Raw genomic sequence first — 21,343 nt, forward strand, 5'->3', positions numbered from 1 at the left:
AATAATAATAATAATAGAAAATGATAAATTAATCTCTAATTTTTTGATCAGTACATATTTAAATTTTTTAAAATTTAAAAATATATTTAAATTTTTGACATTTTTAAAATTTAGACATGTCAATTTTTGAGTTTAATTTATCTTATTTTAAAAACTTTTCTGTAGAATTAATATGTTTAAATATTGAAAAAGTAAAAATTTAAATATATTTTTAATCTTTAAAAATTTAAATATCTACTAATAAAAAAAATTAAAGATTTATTTATTATTTTCTTTAATAATAATAATAATAATAATAATAATAATAATAATAATAATAAGAAAAAGATGAAGAAGAAGAAGAAGGCGAGGTATAAAAATTATTGGACGGGACGCATCGCAGGTGGCGGGGAGTGATGTTGCCCCCTTCGTCTCCGAAAAGAATCAGTCTTTCCAGTTTCCATTGCGTTAATTGTTATTAGGCCTCTTACTTTCCATCTTCTGCTAACAACCATGGACCGTCAATGGTATCCTAACCCTAACCCTAATCTGAACCACAGACCAATCCAACCCAATGTTTGCCCTTCTTGCTTCATCCCACACTTCCCCTTCTGCCCCCCTCCTCCACCCACTTCCTCCTATTACACCCACCCTCCACCACCTCACGCGCCACCCTTCCAGCCACCACCTCCCCACGCGCCCTCTTATTGGCCCCCCGACTCCGACAGAACCTTCAAGAGACAGAGAATCGATGATCCTCACTCTAATTTCTTGGAAGACGAGCGAAGGCTCAAGCTGATTCGCGATCACGGTGTTGCCCTAGCTTCGCAGCAGCAGCACCACCAACAACCACACGAAGAGCTTCGCAACCACAGTAACTACACTACACATGTTCATCAAAACGGGTTCCCAAATTTTCCGCAAAACGGTCAATTCAGTAACGGTTCTTATGCGCACGATTCTTCTAGCGGTAGCTACCATTACCAGGTACCTCATGATTTTCGAAATCTCGAAGGGAATCAGGGTCAATTGAATGGGAGAGTTGTGCAGTACCCTTACCCTTATGCCCATTCTGATAATGTGGCTCATGTGGAAGCATCGAGATTCTTCAGGGGCCAGCCTCCTCTTCCTTCTTCTCCGCCGCCTCCTCTTCCTCCAGCTGATCCGCCTATTAATCAGTCTTTGCAGTTGAATGCTTCTTACTTTTCCCCACCCAAGAAACCGGGGTTTCTTTTTCCTGTTCATGGAAGTTCCCCTGCTTCTGTGGCTCCCTCTCCCTCATCGTATTCACAGGTTCCTGAAGCTCATGCGTTGCCCCAGCCTTATTTTCAGAATAAACAAGTTCCAGAATTTTCCACTAGTTTTCCTCCTGAGGTATGCTTCATGCTTCATGATTGAATAAACAAGTTCCAGAATTTTCCCCAGAATTTTGGGGGGTTGTAGTATCCGCCAGGTGTTTAGTTTTGACTTGCATTATGAGCAGGAACCATCTAAGCGGTTATTGGGGGATGCTCAACCTTTTTCACTAAAGCATTTGCCTGCTGATAAACCTAAAGTCACTGATGCGTCACACTTGTTTATGCATCCACATCGAGCTTCCCGTCCTGATCATTTTGTGATCATCCTTCGAGGTCTTCCAGGTGTGTTTTCATGGTGTATCATTGATTGTTTAGTATTTGCTTATTTTGGATTGGAAAAGTTTATGACAAATCTCTTTATTTATTGAATTGCTATTTTTATGAAAGCCGAGTCTTAGTGATGGATCTTATAAGTTTTTGATTTAGTGGAAGGTAAAAGTGTTAGTCGTTTCCAGAGTATTTCTGTTGCTGATCTTCATGAAAGCTTCTCCTTTTGCATCTTCTTTGCCTATGAACAGAATTTTATGCTTCTTTTTGGCCCTCGGCACTGAATTTCATGGCCATTTTACATGTGATTTCGATAGGTCCTTCTGTTGATATCTTTGCTGTGTGTTGGTGCCCTTTCAGGTAGTGGTAAGAGCTATTTAGCAAAGATGTTGCGTGATCTTGAGGTTGAAAATGGTGGTGATGCTCCACGGATTCATTCAATGGATGATTATTTCATGACTGAGGTTGAAAAGGTTTGTGCTTACACACACACACACACACACACACACACACACACACACACACACACACACACACTGTCCTTCCTATATTTGTTTTGATTAGGTCTGATGGAGACTGTATAAACACTTTTTTTTTTTTAAACAGGTTGAGGATAGTGATACTTCAAAGTCTTCGAGTTCCGGCAGAAGCAAGAAACTGGCAACAAAGAAGGTCATGGAGTATTGTTATGAACCTGAAATGGAAGAGGTAGCTGTTTCATTTCATGGAGATTTCACATTCATTCTTAGAACATGACTTTTGTTGAAGTGCTGGTGAAATGATTGCTTCTTCTTCTTTGGGTTGGGTTAGCTTGGGTTGGGTTTTTTGTGTGTTGGTTGGGGGGGATGTGGAGCTTGTCCTGTGCGGGACAGAGACGCGATGTTTGACACTCTTTGACAGAATCGGTATCCACTGGACAGTGAAACTTAACTTTTTACACCACAAATTGAGCTAACCTTGAATGCAATATGGTTGCAAATTGAGAATTAGGCCATGGCAGCCTTGTTGCAGGAGAATTTTTTCTTTTTCTTTCATTCCTTTATTTTAGATACTTCTCATCAATAAAAATGATTTAGTGGTGTCATGTTATCCATATAATCAATCCCAACTACTGACAGGGCTTAGTGGTTGTTGTAATCTTTACATATGTTTCTTAATTGTGATAGAAAATCTCAGTATATTTGTGGTCTACAACATTCTACACTTGTTTGTCATAGATGACTTCTGTTCAAGTCCTCTGTGAATACCAGTTGACTTGACACGGACTTATTTACCAGATCGACATTTTCCTTCTATTTTCTGTAATTGCAGGCTTATCGGTCAAGCATGTTGAAAGCATTCAAGAAAACTGTTGAGGAGGGATCTTTCAAATTTGTCATTGGTATGCATAAAAGACAAATTATGTATTGAAGCTACTCTTTAAACAAATGATTCCACATTTAATGGTTTTAATATAATTATATGTCATAATTATAGTCTTGTTTGAAAATTCTGCATTGTGTTGTGAGTTCCGCACTCATTTCTGTGACAATGTCTTTGTATATTTTGTCTTGACTGCATTGCACTAAGTGCTGACTTAGACTTAATATCTTCCAGAGAATGAGTTTAGTTGAACTTCACCTAAATAATAATGACTTCTTAAGGAAACTGAAAGGAATAAAACGGAAGTTTTTAGGTGAATTACAAAAGTTTTAAGCATAGAAGACAAAGTGGTCAGGTAGTCTGTTCTGGCTTGCTGTGGAATGTGACAAGTTTAATGATCTAGTTTCGTTTTAGATTAAATAGAGATGCAGTGCCCATGCACTGCCTATTTGTTCACTAACTACAGATGCAGTTTTGTTCGACAATTGACCCTTTTCTTGGTGGTATTTGTGCCTCGTCTTAGTGGATGACCGCAATCTGCGGGTAGCTGATTTTGCTCAATTTTGGGCAACTGCAAAGGTATATACTTAATTCTTTCTTTCTCGCAACATCTGCAATGTGTGCTCAAGACAACCCAAAATATTTATGTAATACTCTTTCCAATCTTTCAATTTCCCCTCAGAAATAGGTGAAGAAGTGGTTTAGGCGAAGACACGTTTCATGTGCCTTGTGTTTATAAGATTTCTTAATTCTCGTTATGATTTTTATGTGGAACAGTAGATAAAGTTGAGGGAGAACTAGTTTATACAAATAGTATTATTAATTGTGAACAACCAAGCTGAATAGTTGAAAGTGCTCTATATGTTCTGAACACTCTCATGTTGTTTATCTGGTTTAATTCCAGACTTTGTATACCCATTTTATGCATAAGGATGCCATGGAAGATTGATATCTAAATGTTAACCAAGGAATTCTTGCATAAACTTAGGTGCATAGGACAATAAATTATTGAGATGTTTTTATTCATTATAGTTAATCTTCCATAACTATAGTAGTTTACATTATATTAAATATTAACATGTCAAAAAATGTTTAGTCTAGTGCACTGAATGCAATGAATTTCTGCAAAAAGTTCTATTTAAATGGGAGGGATGGTGCTACTTCTTGTGTATCACTTGCTCATTATGAAGTGAGGTGCTTGCAACTGAAGTTCAAGCTATAATTTTTCTGAATTAAAAGATTTGGTCATTTGAATTGCATGCTTGAATGCCAGTGACTGATCAACTGTTATGATCATTAATACTTATTTTTTGCCTAAATAAATCTACAAATTAAATAGCAGGTGCCCAATATCTGTTGCTTCAATATGTTTCCTTTTTTCATATTATTTCCTCATCTTTTCAGAGGTCGGGCTATGAAGTGTACATTTTAGAGGCAACTTACAAGGATCCTGTGGTGAGTTTAGTTGTTCTTTCCAACACTGAATATCATTTTGTTTTGCTTCTGGGTTTAAATGGACTAATGATTGTAATATTTGTTTGGTGGCTCAATGGTAGAGAAGAATTTTCATCTTTCCTTTTGCCCTTTCAGAATTTGGGATTAGCCATTTGGATAATGGATTCTCTTGTTTTGCCTGTTTTGTTGCTGATCAATCATTGACTAGGCCATCTGCGCAAATTTCTTTGTTCTGTGTTTTACATTTTTCTCCCTATACTCAGGGTTGTGCAGCAAGGAATGTCCATGGATTTACACAGGAAGACATAGAAAAGATGTCTAGGCAGTGGGAAGAGGCTCCTTCCTTGTATTTGCAGCTTGATGTCAAGGTTTGGTGTATTTAGTATTATTTGGGTTGAGATTTTGGGGATTATAGGCCATAACAATACTGGTGTTAACCTTTTTTTTATTTTTATTTTTATTCATTGCTTCTTACTTTTGTCTTCACTGTGTCTCTTACTGGCTTCCCAGTCATTATTTCATGGAGATGATCTAAAGGAAAGTAAAATTCAGGAGGTATTTGTAACTTCTTGATATATTTTATCTTGCAAGCCTATCCCAACTTTTTTCATATAACACTCTGGAGTGACTGGTTCGTATGTCATATATTCCAGGTAGACATGGATATGGAAGATGATATTGGAGATGCTTTGCCTGCAGCACAAGGAAGAGAAGCCGAGAAAGTTGTTGACCCTCCTGTCAGGGATGACACAAGTAGTGTCCTTTAGCCCATTACCGTTTTATGGCTGTATTTCACCTATGCTATTAGTGTCATTTTTTAGGTGCATTGGATCAGTCTTGCCCAACCATAGTGTAGCTGGGTTCCTTCTATAATGTTGTAAAAGTTTATGCTAGCATAGAGTTATTTTAAAATATAAATAAATAACTAAAGAAGAATGCCAGTGTTTAACTTGGAACTTGAAAAATTAGTATTCAGGCTAATATTTGAGTCCAGTTGGTATCTGTTAATCCATTTTCATTGGCTTGACTTGGTCTGATTGCAAAGTCAATATACTTAAGGGAGTAATATAGAATTTCTGAAGACTGTTGACTAAATACAGATTTTCATGCAGGGAGTCATCATAATCATAGTTCAAGGAAATTAGATTCATAATTTTTTGTTTGGTTGCTTTCTTTTCTTATTTATTTTAATTGAAGTAAGCAAATATGGCTGTTGTTATCTTCTATGATGACAAGCAAACCAGGTTTATCTCACTAGGTTGGGTTACATGGCTCTATGTTTCATCCAAAAACAATGGCTTTAGTTCTCTTATTATCACTTTTTGTTCCCTGGATTTGGATCTTAAACTGTATTATATATAATGGAGGTTTATTGCATAGTAAATAGGATTTCTGGTTTATCACCTCTTAAATATTGATGACTCTCTGTGCTATACTTCATAATATCTTCATAATGTTTTGAGTAAAGATTTCTGGGATGCTTTTTCTTGTTTGTCTAGCATGTCTTTTCATTGTTGTTAGCCCTTTAAAATATAGGTTCAATTAAGGAGGATGTGAAGGGAGGGGATGCTGAAGGGGAGCATCCAACAGAAGTCAGGGAATTGGGCAAAAGCAAATGGTCAGAAGATTTTGGTGAAGATGACACTGATCAAACTGAAGGTATGAGGGGCAATATTAATGCTCTATCTGGGTTAATTCATCAATATGGCAAGGAACGAAAATCTGTACATTGGGGTGATCAGGTATGATACATATGATCATGTTTGATACATTTGAAAGCTTGGGCCTGTTCGGATTGTGTTTATGTTTTCTAATTTTAGGAAAAGGAAAAGGTGAAAATAGGAAGTGAAACAAAAAATAGGATCTTAGTGTTTCACTGTTTTTTCTTCACAAAATTTTAGAAACAAAAAGCACTGAAAATAAAAACAGAAAATGTTTTCTTAAACCAAACAGGCCCTTTGAAGTTCCATTTGAAGACTGTTCTAGTTTCATACTTTTGTAGCAAAAAATGCATATTTTCTTTTCCGGTTTCTTTTTGGGTTGAATAGGAGGTAGGGGAAGGGGGATGGTGCAGGGATTAAACCATGACATCAAGTACACAGGAAAGAAAATATCTCTAGTTTTCTGTTTTCTATATTTATACATACATGTTTTATTTCCATCCTTGGTTTCTGCTTTGTTATCATGATTCATTTTTACCCTTGAGGTCTCTGAGAAAGGGGAATCACACATATTGCAATTATTTATATATAAGTTTGAAACATGGCCACAACAATAACAGTGGTACAGCTTTTGTGGCTTTTCCATTGTACGTGTTTCCTTAATCTCAGCACCCCCACCCTTCTGCCTTGAATTATCATTTCAGGCTGGCAAGTCAGGGTTCTCAATAGGAGCTGCAAGGAAGTTAAATGGTTTGTCTTTAGTGATTGGACCTGGTGCCGGATACAACCTGGTTAGTTTCTTGCTTTGTTTCTTCGTTTTCATTTCACTACTGTTCTTTGGTTTTCCTTTCTATTCAGTGTTTTCTGATATCTGTGCAAGATATTCGGTTTCACGGTTTTCTACTTCCATTTTCCTACTTTTCTTTACAACGAAGTTAAGGCTTTGTTTGGTTTTTGCTTTTATTTTTCGTGTTTTACACTTCAGTTACCCATTTTCATATTTTCCCTTAACAAAATCTTAAAAATGATAACACTATGGGTGAAGCTAAGCACACACCCAATTTAACTAATGACACACCCTTTGTGTATGGACAAAAATATTATTTTTTCCCCCCACTAACTATTTCTCTCTTGGAAGCTTTTTGTGAATGAAGATGCGGAGCATAAACGCCATTATCGTTGCATCTCCACCCTCTGTAGTTGCCTCCAATGTTGCTGGTCATCACTACTCGCAAATCCGTCTCCTTCTCAGTCGCCTTCTCCTTCTCTAACTCGGTCCCCTTCTACTTCTGCAAATCCGTTTTTTTGTTAATTAAAAATATTTTATGTGGGTGGTGAGAGAAGAGGTGCTGGCAAGGTGGAGGTAGGGTGGGGTGACGTGGATGGCGGTTGATGGAGTGGGATCCCGGTGGTAGGGGAAAAACAAAAGAATTGTATGAAATATGAACACAGTTTCCATGGAGTGGAATGTTGATGTAAGGATGGTTTCAAAGTCCTAACTTTAGGTGATCGATTAAAAATTTAGGAGGGAAGGATGGTCTGCGCTTGACATGAGACCTCAATATCGGGACTCCCTCTGTGATATGCTTCTGTCTGTGGTTGTTTGTCTAGGATTTGCTATTTTATGCTTATCTGTAGTGCTGTGCTTTTGTTTTTTTTTTGTTTTTTGGTAGGATTGTGTTGTTTATTGATGCCTTCTTCTTGTTAGGCAACTTCTGTGCTTCAATTTAGTTTTTGATATTCTATTTTGCTGAATCAAAAGAAAAGAGTTAGAGGGAATAAAATAAAACAGTAAGGGATGTTTTTGTCCATACTAAAGATAATCAGAAACCCAAGTTTAAGAATTTGTTAAGAATTCTATTTGCTGAATATATATATATATATGAGATCAAGTATGAAATTCTGCTTACTCACTCTGAAACTGAGTACCCCCCCCCCCCCCCCCCCTTTTTTTTTTTTCTTGCTAGGATTGAAATATATATATATATATATCAACTAAGTTTTTGGTTTGGGTTTTTGGTTTTGTACAGAAGTCAAATCCATTGCATGAAGAGGAGAGCCTAACTCATAATAGCAGGGAGCCGAAGAAGGGCAGCATATTTCAAGAACAAATCCGTGCTGAACGTGAGTCTTTCAAAGCTGTTTTTGACAGGCGACGGCATCGGATTGGTGGACTCAGTTTGGAGGAGGACTGAATCAGAAGTTTTGGCTTACCAAGTATGATTCATGCACAGCACATTGAATTTATACCTTATTATTGGACTAAGTCCATGTAACTGGGTAAGAAGAAAAGTTGATATGTTGGTTGGCTGGAAAAAGAACGTTTTCCCAGCGTCAGTTTTTTGTGAATGATGTTGTAAACTTTTATCAGAATGCTGATACCAAGTATACATATATCTGAATCTGATAGGTCACTCCGGTACCTTTGTATATTAGGCTTTCATTTCTTTCTTATACATTGTATCGTATTTGATATTTATATATTGAAAAAAAAGTGAAAATATTTCTTGGATGAAGATAGATGAATATATTAGGAATACTTGCTATTATTAAATCGAACTCTTTACAATATGAACGCTGATATATGGATTGCTAAGTGTTTCCATGCCTAGAGATAACAGGCTTGCTCTAACTTATGTACAACTCTCACTTTAACTTGTTCTCCTCTAATCCTATATTATGATCAAAGGGAAAATGGAAGAGAAAATAAATGAAAAATATAAAACACTAAATAAGCACAAAAACTCTGATCTGGTACTTTGCTCAGCATGGCTTGTGTACTACACATTTGAGAGGACCTGCAAAGCGAGTGAGACTTGATGTGAAACTCCCAGGCTTTGCAGTAATACCTCCTGATTTGGGAAAGTTTGTAACCTTCGTCCCAGACTCAACAAAGAAGGCTCCATTCAGCATTAAGTCACCCTCTGATCTCCAATTCCAATTTTTCCACACACTTTGAGGAGCATAATCCCTCTTGGTAACCTAAATCACCAAGCACAGCAATGTTATATTTTTCTTATTTGCAATTTGAATATTCACATGGAAACAAATAATTCTTCACTTTATATACCTCTTTTGCAGCTGGGTTTGGAGGTGCGATAAATCGGTTGCCCTGGCTGACGATGGTGGGATGTTGGCTACCACCGACGGCATACATAAGCCAGTGAGTGTAGTCATTGTTGACAATATGGAAGAAACCCCATCTGCACCTTGGCATCCTCTGCACCAATCCTTGCCCAAAATGGTTGAATGCCAATGTTACTTGCATGATTTGATCTCCTGAGTAGGCATCACTTGCACCAAGTAATATAACCTGCATGACACAATACATGTAAGCATATAACAAAATATTTCTGCAGAAAAAGGATGTAACAGAAAGTGATGATGTAATTTACATCATTATGGCGAGTCATGTGGCAGTTGGATATGGTAATAGCTGTTGATCCAGCAACGGCATCAATAAGACCATCATCACAATTTGACAAAGAAACATGATCAATCCAAATGTTAGTAGCTCCAAACAATGAAAGCCCATCCCCATCGCTCTCAGTGCGGATTCCAAAGTGGTCGACCGAGTCTCTTATCATGCCGCCGGCATGTTTCCTGATGCCGTGAATATGCAGTCCATGAACGATTATGTTCTTCACAAACTGTAGAGTCATTTGGGCACCATTGGCAATGTGAACATTGGCACCACGTGCATCTATGGTCTTGTGACTAGTGACTATAAGCTCACTACTAAGCTTGATGGTCATGTCATGTTTAAAAATGATCCACAATGGCTCCTTCTGAATCACTGCGAATCGCAGAGTCCCAGGTTTTGGGTTGAGGAGATCATGATCTGAGGGATCATTGACAACGTAGATTTTGCCACCTTTGCCGCCCGTCGTGCCATGGCCGAAACCAATAGCACAGTCTGCTAACCGTTGGCGGTTTTTCTCCCAATTGGGGTCACATCTCCAGCAACGGTCAATGGGATTTGTAGCCATACATGGACCTTTGTATTTGCCGGATAAACCCCTTCTCGTTTTATTGGAACCTTCAAGGTCCCTGCTCCATAACAATTTATTATCATGTGCAAAACATTCTCACTAAACACACAAAGGTTTAACATAACATACTATCACAATTTTTTTTTTTACACAATTCAATAATATTAATTACGACAGAATAATTCTTTCAAAAAATTATACTAGGTAACTTATTTTTCATCCAATGTATCCACTATCCAATATCCATGGCTCACTAAGTCAATGGGGTTCAGGTATGATTTACACTCATTTAATAATAAATGATAGATGATAGTGTTCATGTTTTCAGTGACGGAACTTAGGGAGGCCAGCATAGACCATGCTCATATATATATATATATATATATATATATGTATATATATTATTTATTTTTAGTTAAGTGTTTATTAAACATAATTTTGGTATAAGTATATTTAATTTTATTTTTAAAACAAGTTAAATTTAAAAAGTTAAAAGCTAAAAATGTAATAGATTTCTTTAGAAAAAAGTAATATTAACTATATTTTTAATCCTAGTCTCCTTAGTGTTAGAATTCTGATTGTCAACACAATGAAACAACTATTGGAGATGATCCAAATCCACTTTTTAATAACAGAAATGATGTTTGACGAAAACAAAGACATGAATGCTATCACAAGAGAAATAAATAAGCTCACCAAATGTTTGCACATGTTTTTAGTGTGGCAACCATTTTTAGAAAAATAAAAATGAAAAAGGGAGGAGAGAAAAGAAAGTATTATACTGAATAAAGAAATTGTTGCATTATTGTAACAAACTAATGCAAGCTTGAAGTTGAACTCAAACATATGATTTATGAGAAATTCTGATTTATATATAGTGCTGTAGATAATTTATCGTTACATGTATATGATTCATACAAAAAATGAGACAAAATAGTTAGACATACTTGTTGACATGTTGATTGAATTCATCAGTGACTGCCTCAGGGTTTGGCTTGAAAGCCTTGCGAGCTGCTTTTTTGGCTTCTATAGATCGCTCCATCCATACTTGGTCGAATTCAGCTATATTAGCATTTAAGGTAGGGAACACACATAACAACACCAATATAAGCATTTTACCTTCCATTAGAACAATTTTTTCCCCCTTAAATCTTTTTTCTTCAATGTCCTTTGTGCATTTCCCTTTGTTTCTCAATTGATAATGTATTTAGCTTTCAATGTTTAACTTGTACTTCTTTATTGACCTTACTATATAGATCCTTTTGAGATTGGTTCTTACAACAACAATAGAAGTAGGTGCGTGGATTTCGGTTCATATATATGATCTATATTTGCGTGATTATAATAAGCCTTTTAGGCACGGTAGGAATAAAAGCATTGAATCCTCCAAATTGTATACATCAGCCATATGAATCTAAAATAAGATCAAAAAATCCAAAAATGAATAGTTATGAGGAAAGCTTGGAGAGCCTTTACTTTGAGCGATTTCCTTTTGCTCTCTTTGCTTTCTGCACCTAATTTTTTTTTTCAGTGAAATTTTGACTGCATAAGATTGATTAAATAAGATTTTATCAGCGAATGAGACCTTTTCGCCCACTCTATCAGTATTAACCGTTTCAATCATTGTGATTTTTATTTTAAATAAATAAAATAAATATGAAAATTACGAATTTAGACATACTAAAAGAATTATAGTTTTTTTATTTATTATCTATCAAGTTGGCGGTACATATAAAATAGTTATAAACAAATTTGGTTTGCAATGTCAGAGGGAAAATTAGACCTTTAAAATTTTAAAGGGATCTAAACTTTTTTAAGAGAAAAAAAATTAATGGATAATTTTAATTTTTTTATTTATTTAATGATATTGTTAAGGTGATTTAATATATTAAATAAAATAATTATTCACTTATTTAATATAATAATTTGGCTGCTAATCTCCCCATTTTCAACTATGCTATTAATCTTAATTTTTTTTATTCCAACGACATACAGTCAATCATAAACTTCTTCCAATATACAAGAAAAACATATCCAATTTAAAAATATGTTGCTTTTAATGAATAAAAAATCACAATACCAATACTTATTTTGTCTATAAATTTTTGAAGGAGGTATGATTTACAAAATGAAGAAACACTTTACAAAGATAACTGAAAACGTTAAAAATGTTTTTAAAATTTCATATGATGTGAAAAAATATAAAAAAAAGTTTATTGAAAGAAATTCAGAGTAACAAAAGCAAAAGAAAAGTGAGTTTTAGTGAAGAAGATGATGATGAGATAGATGATGCAATTGATGAGGTAATAGCGCAAGAAGAACAACAATATATTTCAAGTCAGCTACCATCTAATAAAAAAGTATTTGAAGATGATAAAAAAAAAATCAAAGTCATTTTTTCTATGTTTGTACTAAAAATAACTCCAGGAACTCAATCAAGTATTAAAAGTGTTTTTTAGAATAAAGAGGTGATACATGATGTTGATAAGTGGTTTGTTAAGTAGCTTTTGGATTGTAGAATTTTCTTCAATGTAGTTATGTCACCATTTTTCAAAATATACTGAATGATTTTGCTAGTATTGAATCTGGTTATATGGATCTTTCTTATGATAACTTATCTGTCTACTTGTTGGCTAATCCTAAAAGAAAATATTAGATGTTAGTTGATAGTAATAAGAGTGCTTAAAGAGAAAGTGGATGCACTCTCATGGCTAATGGCTAAATAGATCAAAGGCAAAGAATATTGATTAACTTTTTGGTGTATTATTCTAAAAGTTTGTGCTTTATAAAATCTATAGACACTTCAAATTTGGTAAATAATGCTTTAATGTTGTGTAATTTATTTTCTGAAGTGATTGAATGGATTAACCCTAATGATATTGTGCATGTTGTGACTATAACGCGACTAATTATGTTGCCGCTGGTAGGCTTATCAATAAAAAATATGAGAATATCTATTGGTTACTAGATGCTGCTCATTACCTTAATCTTATTTTAAAAGATATATGCAGTATAGTGTATATTTCTAATCTTGCATCACGTACTTCAAATATTGCAGTATTTATATATTATTATGTGGTCTTCTTATATTAGCTTAGAAAAAGGCCTACTTAAAAAAAGATTTTCGTCCTGGTGCAATTCGTTTTGCTACTATGTTCATCACATTAAAGAGCATCTTTAACATAAAACTGATTTACAAGCATTGATTGTAAATTTATACTTTACCAATCACAAATTAAAAAGAAGTGCTAACTGTAGAGCTGTAAGTGTCATTATCTTGGATAGCGAATTTTGAAATAATTGTTTTACTATGTGTAAATTTGTGAGCCCTCTGATTAAATTATCAAGAATTGTTGATGCTGATGATAAATCATCTTTGGAATATGTATATGAAAGAATGTTAAGTATGGAAGATGCAATCAAAGAGATATTTAACTCAAGATGTGAGATAAACATTTGAAGAAAGACCTTCATGCAACAACTTATTTTTTAAATTATGCTTTTTTTTATAAAAATTATAAAGAAGCACCTGATATCATACGAAGTTTACTTGATTTTGTTACCTTGTATTGCAAATGTAATAATTTGGATTCAGTTGAGGCATTCAAAAAAATACACTTATATAGAGATCGAAAGAAAAGTTTCGACAGACCATAATCTATTCAAGCGGCAAAAAAACTTAAGCCTGATAAGAATATTCGTTTAATAATATGTTTTGTGTTTTCATTTTCTTAATTGATAACTAATAGTATGTTATAGATTTTTAATTCATAGATGAATGATGAAAGTTATTTGGTAGTTCTGCTTCATATTTACAAAGGATAGCTGTTTACATTCTTAGCCAAGCATCTATTTTCTCTGGGTATGAAAGGAATTAGAGTTTTTTTTTTTATTACATTCATACAAAAAAATATATTGAAGCATAATAAATTAAATGATATTGTGTATGTTACTTATAATTTGTATCTTAAATCTAGATAATATATGTTTCATTTCATATCATATCATTTCATGTGCAAATTTTATGATAACAAATTTGTAAATTATTAATCTTTTATATATATTGTATATTAATTTTTTAGAAAGAAAAAAAAAACAAAAAGTACAATATAATCCAATTAATTATAAAAGTATTAATTTTATTGAATTTTGGGTGATGGAAGTGGTTGTAGAGAAAGAGTCTAATTTTTTTAATAATGTAAAAGATTTATTAGGTGAGTATTATAGTTTATTTTCTGATAATTTATTAGAATGTTATTAGTTTTTAACATAATGATAATATGTGTATTTTATTAGGTAATATTAATGCTGATTTATATCGAAATGGCAATGGTAATAATGGCCTTTATGCTACATCTTTTGATTCTTCTACTGAGGATGTAAATGAAGGTGAAGATGATTGCAAAGCATTAAATTTGCAGCAAGTTTTTGTAGATTCTGATAATTGATGATAAACTTTTATGTTGGTATTTCATATTTAAAATTTTTTTTATTATTTGACTTTTGAGTTTATATTTTAATAAGATTATAAGATTTTGGTTGATGATATTTTATATAGTGCTTTAAATTTGGAAGATGTTTTAAAGTTTGTATTAGACTATAATTATATTTTAGGGTGTTTATTTAAAATGGTAAAGTACTAAATTGGTCCCTTACGTTTCGGTCTAATCTTGTTTTGGTTTCTAAGATTTAAAGTATCTTATTGGAATTCAAAAAAAAATTATTTAGCTTCAATGTAGTCTTTCTGTAAAGTCAATATTAAATAATTACTAAACCTAATGCCCTTCTCTAAAAAAGTAGAAACTCGAGAGGCACAGGATCAACTGCGGATGCATCACCACGAGCCACTGATGACCTTAGTTCAAGCACATGGAGAACATCTTCGAGAACACGCTTTTTGCGAAAAAGTTTGCTGGTGGCGATGAGGACAATGCCATCGTCACCTCTACTGCAGGAAACTTCCCTCGGCAACTAAAGAGTTTGATTATATATGTTCTGAAAATTAACTTTCGTTAATTATTTAACATTAACTTTACGGTAGAATTATATTGAAGTTAAATGAATATTTTTTTTTATTCAAATAGAACACTTTAAATCTTAAGTACCAAAACAGGATTATACCCAAATATAAGGGATTAATTTAGTATTTTATCCATTCATAATTTATTTATTATTTTATTATAAAATAATTTTTCAATTGAACCACGATTAAACTAGTTAAACTAGTAAACTAGTAATTAGAACTGTTTGAACCTTGACAAAAAATAATATTCTGAACACTCTAATATTTATAAATTTTATATTTATTTTATTTATTTAAATAAAAAATTCTAATTTTTAAATAATTATAGTAATATTATGAAGTTTTCAAATTTTACTCTTTTTTACTAAGATATTATGAAATTATAAAACTAAGACACTTTAAAATTGTGATCTATTTCAAATTTTCTCTTTTTTTGGATTCTAACTTCTTATTTCTTTGGTGTGGAGTCTAACTTTTCTATTTATATTTAGTGTGCTTTTCTTTTGTTAAACCAAAAAGAAATTTTAAAAGATCAATTTCAAAAAAATATATTTTACTAATAAATTAATCTTTAAAAATCTTTGTTAATATTGAGCAAAATGATGAAAATAATTTTTAAAAAATTAGAATTAAGATATATTTAGCTACCACATATCTTGTGTAAAACATATTTACAAATATTTTTATATTTTTATATTTAAAAAAAATGATAAAAAATTGATTTAGTTTTAAAATTAATCCAACTAAATTTTCGTCATCTTTCTAAAGTTCTGGATCTATCCTTGCAAGTAGCAAGATAAATAGAACTTTATTACGATTATAGTGCACTGAATTTGTTACGCTCTCAACGAATTAAAGCTTCTCATAAAATCCATTTCGAAACTAGCTCTAATTCAAATTTTAAAAGACACCAGCTGCGTTAATTTTTTATGCGTGACAATTTAAAACATATTTACAATGTCCATGCTAATTAATTTGATGCTAAATAATATGGATTAGTGTTTGCATTACAAGAAATGATGAAAAAGTTGGTGAATAATGCAAAACAAATTATATTTTTGATTATTCATATTTTTTAGGAGTAAATATGTCTCCATTTCAATCGGATATAAAATTTATGTAAAAGTTTAACAAAAAATTATTAAAAAAATATATATTCTAAAATTAACTACCAAATCATCATATTTATATGTATAAATATATTTTATTTCACATATTTTTTATATGTATTTCGTGTGTATATATATATATATATATATATATATATATATATTTCTTTCAAAATTCGAAGAACTAACCATGCTTTTACAACATATTATTTTATTAGTCTTCTGTTTACCAAAATCTTGACAAATTTTTTACTCATTATTAATTGCTTTTAAAAGCATATTTATTAGACTGCAACAATTCTATTGGAACTTTAATAGTTCAACGTCAAGAAATTAAGATAAATTAAGATCATGAATGTAATTTTGTCTATCTGGTAAAAAATTTTTTTACCATGATCGTTCTAACAGCTGATGCAACTCTTGCGGTTGCATATTCTCCTGCAAATATAAAGAAAAAAAAGAAGTATCATCTAACTCACTTAAAACCTAAAAAACCTAAAGAAAAACGATATTTGCATTATTTTGTATGCACGTATCTTTTATATATAAAACCTAAAAAACCTAAAGAAAAACGATATTTGCATTATTTTGTATGCACGTATCTTTTATATATATATATATATTTTTTTTTTAATCTTCTCTCAATCTTACATCTTATTAATTAATTTCAATACCAAAACTAAGAGATGTATAAAAAAATATAAAACGTAGTGGATCAAGTAATGATCTAATATTTGTTTCTAAATCTAACAAGTATCAAACTCAAATAAATAATAAAAAGTTTTAGTAGTAATGCAAATGATTTAAGCTTTTTCATGATTGGTTTCTCTATGATGAGCAAACTACCAATCTTTAAGGGTATTTTTTCTCTAGAATATATCATTTAATAATATGCATAAATTAAAAGGCATAATTAATTCTATTGTAAGGATTTCTCTTGCACTAATAAAAATTGGAATTTGGATTTTCTAAATTTTGAATTTTTATTTTAGAGGGTAAAATGTGATCTTTTACTTTTGAATGGTTTCTCTCTTATATTTATTCTTGGCCCCACCTATAAAATAAATAGTAAGAGATCACCCTTTACTCTCTAAAGTGAAATTCAAACTTTAGAAAATTCAAATCCTTAGAATTGTAACTCTGCCGAAATTCTAAATCAATCAATAAATTAGTAGAAATTAAGATCAACAGGATAATCACTCTTATTTAGCAATTCTCCCAAAAATTTAGAGAGATCAACAATTTCGGCCATTACAATAGACAAATACAAAAAAAATAGTTCAAAATTCGATTTGTGTACTTCAATTTTTTTTTAGTTTCTTAAACACAAATTGGACAGTTATAAAAATTGGACGATTCGATTTTTGTATCTGAAAATCGAACAGTCCCATTTCTATGCCTTTTAAAAATCAGACGGTCCGATTTTTATATCTCTTAAAAATCGGATGGTCCGATTTCTACTCCCTAAATTAAATCATCCGACATCTTAGAAAAATACCATAACAGTTCACAATTCAAGAAAACACTATTGTTAATCTAATATTAAAAATAAAAATGTGAAAATTTTCTATCTCAACAATAATTTTGTTCAAGTACCACTACTGACAAGAATAAAATAAGTATACAGAATTAAAGTCGCGATTCTTGTCCCCTCTCACTACTTTCATCTCTCACTCTCAAGGTCACCACGAGCTTGAACCGTCGCCATCATCTTTGGCAGAGGCAGAAGCGTTATTCACCATTATTGTCTTCATCTTCCTTTCTTCGACGGAGACAGAATGTATTCACCGTCTTTGTCTTTGGCAGAGAAAGAATCGTTCTTTGCCGTTGCCATCGCCGTCTTCGCCTTTTGTCGTTGTAATTTTTGCCCTTACAATATTTGTTATTTCTTTCATTAATTATCTTGTGATTTACGTGTATTTTTTTAATTTCGTACAATTATTTTGTGGTTGTGTCTCATATATATAATTTTTTTTTTAAATAATGCTACGTGGCTAAAAGAAATTGGAATTCAATGTTTAAGGTTTTGTATTATGGTATGAGAATATATGACTGTACGTGGATAATTGAATATTTGAAATATTAAGGGTAAAGTATATTTTTTGTCTTAATATTTTTTAAATTTTTAAAATTATCTCTAACATTTAATATGAATCAGTTTTAGCCTCAATGTTTAAACAAGTTTCAATTATATCCCTAATGTTAATTTTTGCCCAGTCAACTATTAGTCAAATTTTTTCTCTCCAATTTTAACCTTAATAAAAAATCTAATTTTAATCCCTAAATCCATCTAAATATCCTAATCTAATTCCAACCCTTTATCAAATCCACCACCCTCTGCCGCCGTAACATTTCCTTCTACCTCATTCTTTCTCATTGTCTATCTACCTTGCACTCAACCATTACTATCACCTACCTTTACCACCGCAATAAAGCTTTAAATTTTAAATTTCCATAAGAGTAAATAACTCATTTAGAGCCTAAAAATTGAGATACTTAAGCTTCCATAAAACTAAAATAAAAAAAAATAAAAAAACGCGAAGAGAGAAAAGAATAAGAATCTAATCACAAAAAAGTAAAGGTGTTCAAAGTCGTGCTTATTTCAATCCTTGACATGACCAGAAAAAAAAATCAGCATCCTCAAACTAATTCATAAAACAAGAAGTAGAACAACAAAAAATCAGTATAAAATTGTGAGAGTCCAAATAATAGTGCAGTAGAATTAGTGTCTACGGAAGAAGTTTGACCTCCTCAAATCTAAGATGCCATGGTTCGTACTGGTTCACTTTGAGCCCATAAAGGATTACAAGTTCATCAAGGATACATAGGGGGAGGGTTTCAAGAAGAAGTTGATGGTAATTGTGATTGATCTATTAGAAAAGATTCAACACCCTAATGCCTTTCATATAATTCAGGTTTGCTCAAAGGGACCTTAATGTCCCGAGGAAAAGATGTGATACCATGTTTGGGGAGCCTCTATGTTGCATGCGAAGAATAAGTAATGGCTGCAGTAGTTAATTTCTCTGGCAATCGATGTGCCGCGCTCTGCGAAGTAGATTTCACACCATATACCCTAGTTATCATCCTCTTCGCCACTATCGATCTTCTTCGATGTTTTTTCGATTTTGAGGCACTAAATTGAGAGAGGTGGCCGGTATGGTGGTGGTAGTAAGAAGGAAAGAGGTGGGAGTTGAGGTTACGGTGACAAAGAGTGGTAGGTTGACAGAGTATTGGAATTAGACTAGGATATTTAGATGAGTTTAGGGATTACAACACCAACGAAGTCTTGTCCCACTAGGTAGGGTCGGCTACATGGATCAAACGATGCCATTGAGCTCTATCATGTATCATGTCTACAGAGAGACTGTTTACATATAGATCTCGTTTAACCACCTCATGGATGGTCTTCCTAGGTCTTCCTCTGTCTTTCACCCCTTGTCCAGCTTCTATCTCATCCACCCTCCTGACTAGTTGCTCTGTCGGTCTTCTTCTCACATGTCCAAACCACTTGAGACGTGATTTTACCATCTTTTCCACAATAGGTGCTACTCCAACTTTCTCTCTTATATCTTCGTTCCTTATTCTATCCAATTGCATATGACAACTTATCCATCTCAACATCTTCATCTCTGTCACGCTTAACTTATGTTCATGTTCCTCTTTGACTGCCCAACACTCTGTACCATAAAGCATAGCCGATCTGATAGCAGTGCGATAGAATTTACCTTATGTTTTAAAGGCACTTTTTTTCACATATAAAACCAGACCCACTCCACCATTTTGACTAACCTACTTGGATCTTATGATTTAAATCCTATTCAATCTTTCTATTATCTTGTATGATACATCCAAAATACTTAAAACTTTTAACTTTTCGTATAATGTTTTCTCCAATCTTCACATCTGTATTAGGATTTTTCCTTCGGCGGCAAACTTACATTCCATATATTCCATCTTGCTACGACTTCTGCACAGACCATACACTTCTAGAGATTTTTTTCATAAATACAACTTCTTATTTAGGTCTATCATTGACTCTTCTATAAGGACGATATCATTAGTAAAAAGCATGCACCATGGCACAAGCTCTTGGATATGCTCTATGAGTACTTCCAAAACTAATGTGAAAAGGTATAGACTTAAGGATGATCCTTAGTGTAATCCTATACCAATAAGAAATTTTTCTGTCACACCACCTTAAGTCTACATACTAGTTGTAGCTCATCATACATGTCTTTAACTGTAGGAATATTTGTGATTCTTACTTTCTTCCTTTCCAAAACCTTCCATAAGACCTCCCTTGGCACCTTAGTGTACGCTTTTTCCAAATCAATAAACACCATATGTAGATCTCTTTTATTACTACGATACCTCTCCATCATCATTCTTAACAGGTATGTAGCTTCAGTGGTGGATCTGTTTGGCATAAAACTAAGTGATTCTCTATTACTTGTGTCTCTTGTCTCAGCCTCCATTCTATCACCCTTTTTCATAACTTAATGGTATGGTTCATGAGCTTGATTCCTCTATAGTTTCTACAACTCTATATATCTCTTTTATTCTTGTAGATAGGAACCAAGGTGCTCTTTCTCCACTCATCTGGCATATTCTTTGACCTTAAAATCTCATTAAAAAATTTGGTTATCCAACTGATGCCTTTTTTTCAAGGCCCTTCCAAACTTCAATCAAAATATTATCGGGTCCTACTACGCTGCCATTTTTCATCCATTTTAGAGCCTCTTTTATCTTGAAGTCTTCAATCCTTCAAGAGTAGTTGAAGTTTTGATCTTCTTCCCTCGTGCATAATCGACCAAGGTTTGGAAGAGTCTTCTATCTTTTATTGAATAACTCGTAGAAGTAGCTCTTTCACCTTTCATTGATCTTCTTATCTTGAGTCAAAATCTCTCTATCTTTATTCTTTATGCACTTAACCTGATCTAAGTATCCCATTCTTCTTTCACAGTTCTTTGCGATTTTATAGATATACTTTTCTCCTTCCTTCGTACCTAAAAGTTGAGGATAAAATTGATTCAAGTTAAACGTTAAGAATTATTTTAAAAAATTTTAAAAACGTTAGAGATAAAAAACATATTTTACCAAAATATTAATTTTTGAATGTTTGAAGTTTTTAGTTATA

The 21,343-nt window shown here is 32.8% G+C and overlaps 2 protein-coding genes across 3 annotated transcripts; one reads left to right on the forward strand and one right to left on the reverse strand.

Annotated features, from left to right (window-relative positions):
- The first annotated feature begins 351 nt into the window (after positions 1–351).
- LOC130937869 (uncharacterized) lies at positions 352–8,594 on the forward strand. Of its 2 annotated transcripts, none has more exons than XM_057867113.1 (13): positions 352–1,353; positions 1,463–1,619; positions 1,965–2,077; positions 2,211–2,312; positions 2,916–2,985; positions 3,490–3,545; positions 4,371–4,421; positions 4,685–4,789; positions 4,932–4,976; positions 5,075–5,174; positions 5,958–6,080; positions 6,787–6,873; positions 8,113–8,594. In XM_057867113.1, exons 1-13 carry the CDS (start codon positions 493–495, stop codon positions 8,130–8,132), a joined length of 1,890 nt encoding a protein of 629 aa, XP_057723096.1. In that variant the 5' UTR covers positions 352–492; the 3' UTR covers positions 8,133–8,594. The 2 variants fall into 2 exon arrangements, with proteins under 2 accessions (XP_057723096.1, XP_057723095.1); XM_057867112.1 differs by having other exon boundaries at positions 357–1,353; positions 5,958–6,163.
- A 251-nt stretch (positions 8,595–8,845) lies between these two features.
- On the reverse strand, positions 8,846–11,200 carry LOC130935542 (pectate lyase-like). The gene is made up of 4 exons (XM_057865335.1): positions 11,022–11,200; positions 9,427–10,132; positions 9,153–9,395; positions 8,846–9,064 (listed from the first exon to the last, which is right to left on the reverse strand). Exons 1-4 carry the CDS (start codon positions 11,198–11,200, stop codon positions 8,846–8,848), a joined length of 1,347 nt encoding a protein of 448 aa, XP_057721318.1.
- Positions 11,201–21,343: the final 10,143 nt, after the last annotated feature.

The sequence above is a fragment of the Arachis stenosperma genome, chromosome 1, assembly GCF_014773155.1.
Source record: "Arachis stenosperma cultivar V10309 chromosome 1, arast.V10309.gnm1.PFL2, whole genome shotgun sequence".
Classification (NCBI taxonomy): Eukaryota; Viridiplantae; Streptophyta; class Magnoliopsida; order Fabales; family Fabaceae; genus Arachis; species Arachis stenosperma.

What these genes read in the sequence shown, in the direction of transcription:
- LOC130937869 (XM_057867112.1), top strand. Translation starts at nt 493, where the DNA reads ATGGACCGTCAATGGTATCCTAACCCTAACCCTAATCTGAACCACAGA. An exon ending in ATGAACCTGAAATGGAAGAG is followed by an intron (nt 2,313 to 2,915) that starts GTAGCTGTTTCA and finishes CTGTAATTGCAG; the next exon opens with GCTTATCGGTCAAGCATGTT. An exon ending in TCCTGTCAGGGATGACACAA is followed by an intron (nt 5,175 to 5,957) that starts GTAGTGTCCTTT and finishes TTTAAAATATAG; the next exon opens with GTTCAATTAAGGAGGATGTG.
- LOC130935542 (XM_057865335.1), bottom strand. Translation starts at nt 11,200, where the DNA reads ATGGAAGGTAAAATGCTTATATTGGTGTTGTTATGTGTGTTCCCTACC. An exon ending in TTCAATCAACATGTCAACAA is followed by an intron (nt 10,133 to 11,021) that starts GTATGTCTAACT and finishes GTTATGGAGCAG; the next exon opens with GGACCTTGAAGGTTCCAATA. An exon ending in CAAACCCAGCTGCAAAAGAG is followed by an intron (nt 9,065 to 9,152) that starts GTATATAAAGTG and finishes TTGGTGATTTAG; the next exon opens with GTTACCAAGAGGGATTATGC.